The sequence below is a fragment of the Otolemur garnettii genome, unplaced genomic scaffold, assembly GCF_000181295.1.
Source record: "Otolemur garnettii isolate 467f Iridium unplaced genomic scaffold, OtoGar3 scaffold00211, whole genome shotgun sequence".
Lineage (NCBI taxonomy): Eukaryota > Metazoa > Chordata > Mammalia > Primates > Galagidae > Otolemur > Otolemur garnettii.
Genome location: NW_003852606.1, coordinates 1643912 through 1647199, shown reverse-complemented (window position 1 = coordinate 1647199; position 3288 = coordinate 1643912). Strand labels below are relative to the sequence as shown.

Sequence of the window (3288 nt, the reverse complement as noted above, 5' to 3'; positions counted from 1 at the left end):
CATGGCTGTCCTACAGATATCCTAGTTATATAGCCTCTAAATGCCAAAATTTTGTCACTTGCAAATCAAGTCCCAACTAAGCACTGACAGGTATCTTATGTGAATGCTAGAATTTGAGAACAGCAATTCGGATAACAGAATGAGATAAGGGATCAATGAGAGGGCAGGTTGGAGGGGTCGGGAGCAAGGCCCACCACCTGCTCATGTCTGACCACACCTAGGATTCTTAAATATAGATGTATTTTTCATCTCTGAACACACTCCAATCACACCCTTTCTGGCCTCCCCCTTCCAACTGCAAACTAAGCAGTGGATCAGATAAAACAGCACATGTGAGGGGGCCCTCTTTCACAGAAGCTGGGGTCAGAGCACAGCTTGTGGATGGAAGAGCTTTGAGGTACATGTGAACCCAATGGAATCAGGGGAACAGGACCAGTATGCAGCAAAGTGGTAAGGCTCCAGGTTCAGCAGCTGGGACCTAGAACCTAGTGGTTTCACAGTGGGCTGGGCAGTTGGAGATTGGGGTAGGGGTAGATAGCTAGCTCTGTGCTTAGCAGGATTTCCTGGAGGGCACAAAAGGGGCTCTCAAGATAAAGGGGACAGCTCATACTCAAGGAAGGAGGAGTAGGGTCTGGTCCAGAAAAGCCCAGAAAGGTGTCTAGACCAAGACTTGGATGTTCTCCAGAAGGAATGAGGAGCCGAGTGGTTCTACCATGCCTGGTGTGGCCAAAGTATGGGGAGCAGGGGTAGAGGGATCCTCCAGGCAGAGTGGGACAAGCCATGAGGGGCTACCATGAGCCTATCCTAAGGCCCAAGTTCTGGAGTTGAAATGGAGGACCATCTGCATTCATTTATCTTAAGTCCCTGAAAGAACCCTGGCTCTGAACTTGATCATCCCATTAGCAGGGACACCATATGGTTTCTAGCACCTGATGGCCCCCAGGTCAGGCCTGAACGCTGCATGCTTCATATGCTATAGAATTTGCAAGCCACAGAGGGCTGTAGGAGCCTTAGCCTGTAAGGCATCAGGCCTGGTTCCCCAAAACCTCTGGCACTACTACAGAGTAAAGGCAGATTGCTGGCTCCAGGGATACAGTCCAGGCCTGGGGGATTCTAGGGCACAGATTATACATTCTGGAACCAGAGAAAGGCACGGTGTTTTGGATTCTGGAGTGGGGGGACTCCAAGAGCAGAGCTGGAAATGCTGGAGTGTATGGCAGATTGGGTGGGGCTGTAGGCCACACAGAGTGTGGCTTCCACCCAGGATCTAGACAAGGGTCTGGGAACAAACTGTCTTCCTGCATCCATACTTTGGAGGAGGGAGGGAGGAAAGGCTAGGAGTGTGGGGCCGAGCACTCAATTGCGCTCCTCACCCAGGGAGCTGGCAGGGCTGAGGGGCTCACTCGGGGTGCTGAGAGAACTGGACGGCACAGTGTCCACCGAGTTGCGCTTGCTCCCACTGGTGGAAGAGGTACAAGACGCCCGGCGTGGCCACTCAGGTGCACGGATATTGCGACGGTCTTTGGCAGCCTCCTCATCCTCATCATAGCGTTCTTCCTCTGGCAGCCCATCTCGGGGCTCCTCCTCATCCTCGCTCTGGTGTGGGCTGGAGTGTCTTGACAGTGAGGGGGAAGGTGGCACTGAGGCCGGCCGTGGGTAGCGGTAGCCCTGGGTCTGCTTACAGGGAGTGTGGGCACAAACCACAGAGTGAGCAGAAAAGCCCTGATAGGCTCTTATAGAACCCGAGGCTTTCACATTCCAACAGGCATCCCCCCAACTACACCCCACCCCAACCCTTAGCTCCTAACCCGGCTGACGTCTGGAGTCTACTCACCGCATCTACCTGGTTGGGCTCATAGGTGAAATGATCTGGAAAGGCCTTGGCCAGCGCCATGTGACGTGCAGACATATAGTACTTATAGAAAGGAGGTAAGGGGTAAGTCAGGGGACACGGAGTCCAGCCAGACTGCACCCCCAGGCAGAATGTAGGGATGGTGAACCTTGACCGCACATTTTATGCAGACGCCCACCCAGCTGCACCTTTCTGCCTGCCCAATACAATTACCCATCTTTTTGACTCCACCTGCTATGTAGATAAGCGGAACACAAATGGACAGTCCCAAGCCACACCTCACTAAGAACAGAATTCTCAAGTCCGGTACCTTTTTGCCCACACCCCCATGCAAATGATAAGAACTTCCCACGTACTGTCCTTCCAGGAGAAGTTGATTAATTCCTAAAGGCACAGCAACTTTTACAAGTAGAAGGAGACCCTGCCCACTGAGCCAGGCTTTTGAGGCTGAGGAACTAAAAAACCAGAACTAGAGGTGGGAGATTTACCAGTAGAGCCAGGAAGTGGGGAGAGGGGATCATACCCGGCCTAGGTATTTCCAGTCCAGAAGGTCGGAGAGGCGCTCTGTGCGATTCCGTTGGATGATGCGCTGCCGCCGACTCTGCTGGCAGAAGCTGTAGAGGAAGGAGGTGAGCTGCGAGCAGGAGTCGTCCAGGCTGCGGAAGCGCCGGTCCAGAATGTAGATGCCTGCAGAAGTCAGGACCAGGACTCAGAAAATGGTCTGGGAGATCTTTATCCTCCTGCAGGAGTTCAAGTCTACCCTCTTCTCTGCTCTTCTTGAGACCCAAGAGTCCAAGCCCCTCCTTTCCAGGATTCCAGAGTCCGGGCTCTCAGTTCCCCTTCTTTAATCCTTGGGGGACCTGGGCGCTGACCGTAAGCTGAGGGATCTGCGATGTGCTCCTCCATGAAGCAGCCAAAGCCGGAGAGGTTGGTAGAGATACTGGGGATGCCCATAACCGTGCACTCCGCTGCGAGAAGCCATGAGAAAGAGCCACTTAGTTCTCTCTTGCTCCTACCTTCTCGGTCACAATAAAAGCCTCAATAGCGCCCTCTATGGGTGCTGTGCTGAGCAATTCGCTGAACCAGCATGACCAAACTGTGCATTGGGCTTTCTGTATTTCTCTGAGGGCAAACTCATAGGTTCAGTAAAAGAAAAGGGAATTCACTTGCCCCCAAAACAAGGATGCTAATTTATTGAGTATCCCAATGTCCATCACTTTACTCACAATCTGTAGATTGAACCACGATCCATCTTTTCACTTAACCGTCATAACCTGTATAATACTTTTTTGTGCCCAAACTATAGTGTTTTGGTTATCATACTGTAATTGTTGTTCTGATGGGTAATAAGAAAAGGCATCTCGGCTCGGCGCCTATAGCTCAACCGGCTAAGGCGCCAGCCACGTACACCTAAGGTGGCGGGTTCGAATCCCCAG

General features: G+C 52.3%; 1 protein-coding gene across 2 annotated transcripts in view; it reads right to left on the bottom strand.

Annotated features, from left to right (window-relative positions):
• Nucleotides 1–223: 223 nt before the first annotated feature.
• Nucleotides 224–3288, bottom strand: part of GYS1 (glycogen synthase 1) — a 21632-nt gene continuing 18567 nt past the window's right edge. For both annotated transcript variants that reach the window (XM_003801506.3, XM_003801507.3), the window contains 4 exons: nucleotides 2725–2820; nucleotides 2376–2539; nucleotides 1835–1915; nucleotides 224–1674 (listed from right to left, as the gene is read on the bottom strand). In XM_003801506.3, the coding sequence (XP_003801554.1) occupies nucleotides 1357–1674; nucleotides 1835–1915; nucleotides 2376–2539; nucleotides 2725–2820 (659 nt within the window). In that variant the 3' untranslated portion in view covers nucleotides 224–1356. The remainder of the gene's footprint in view (nucleotides 1675–1834; nucleotides 1916–2375; nucleotides 2540–2724; nucleotides 2821–3288) is intronic.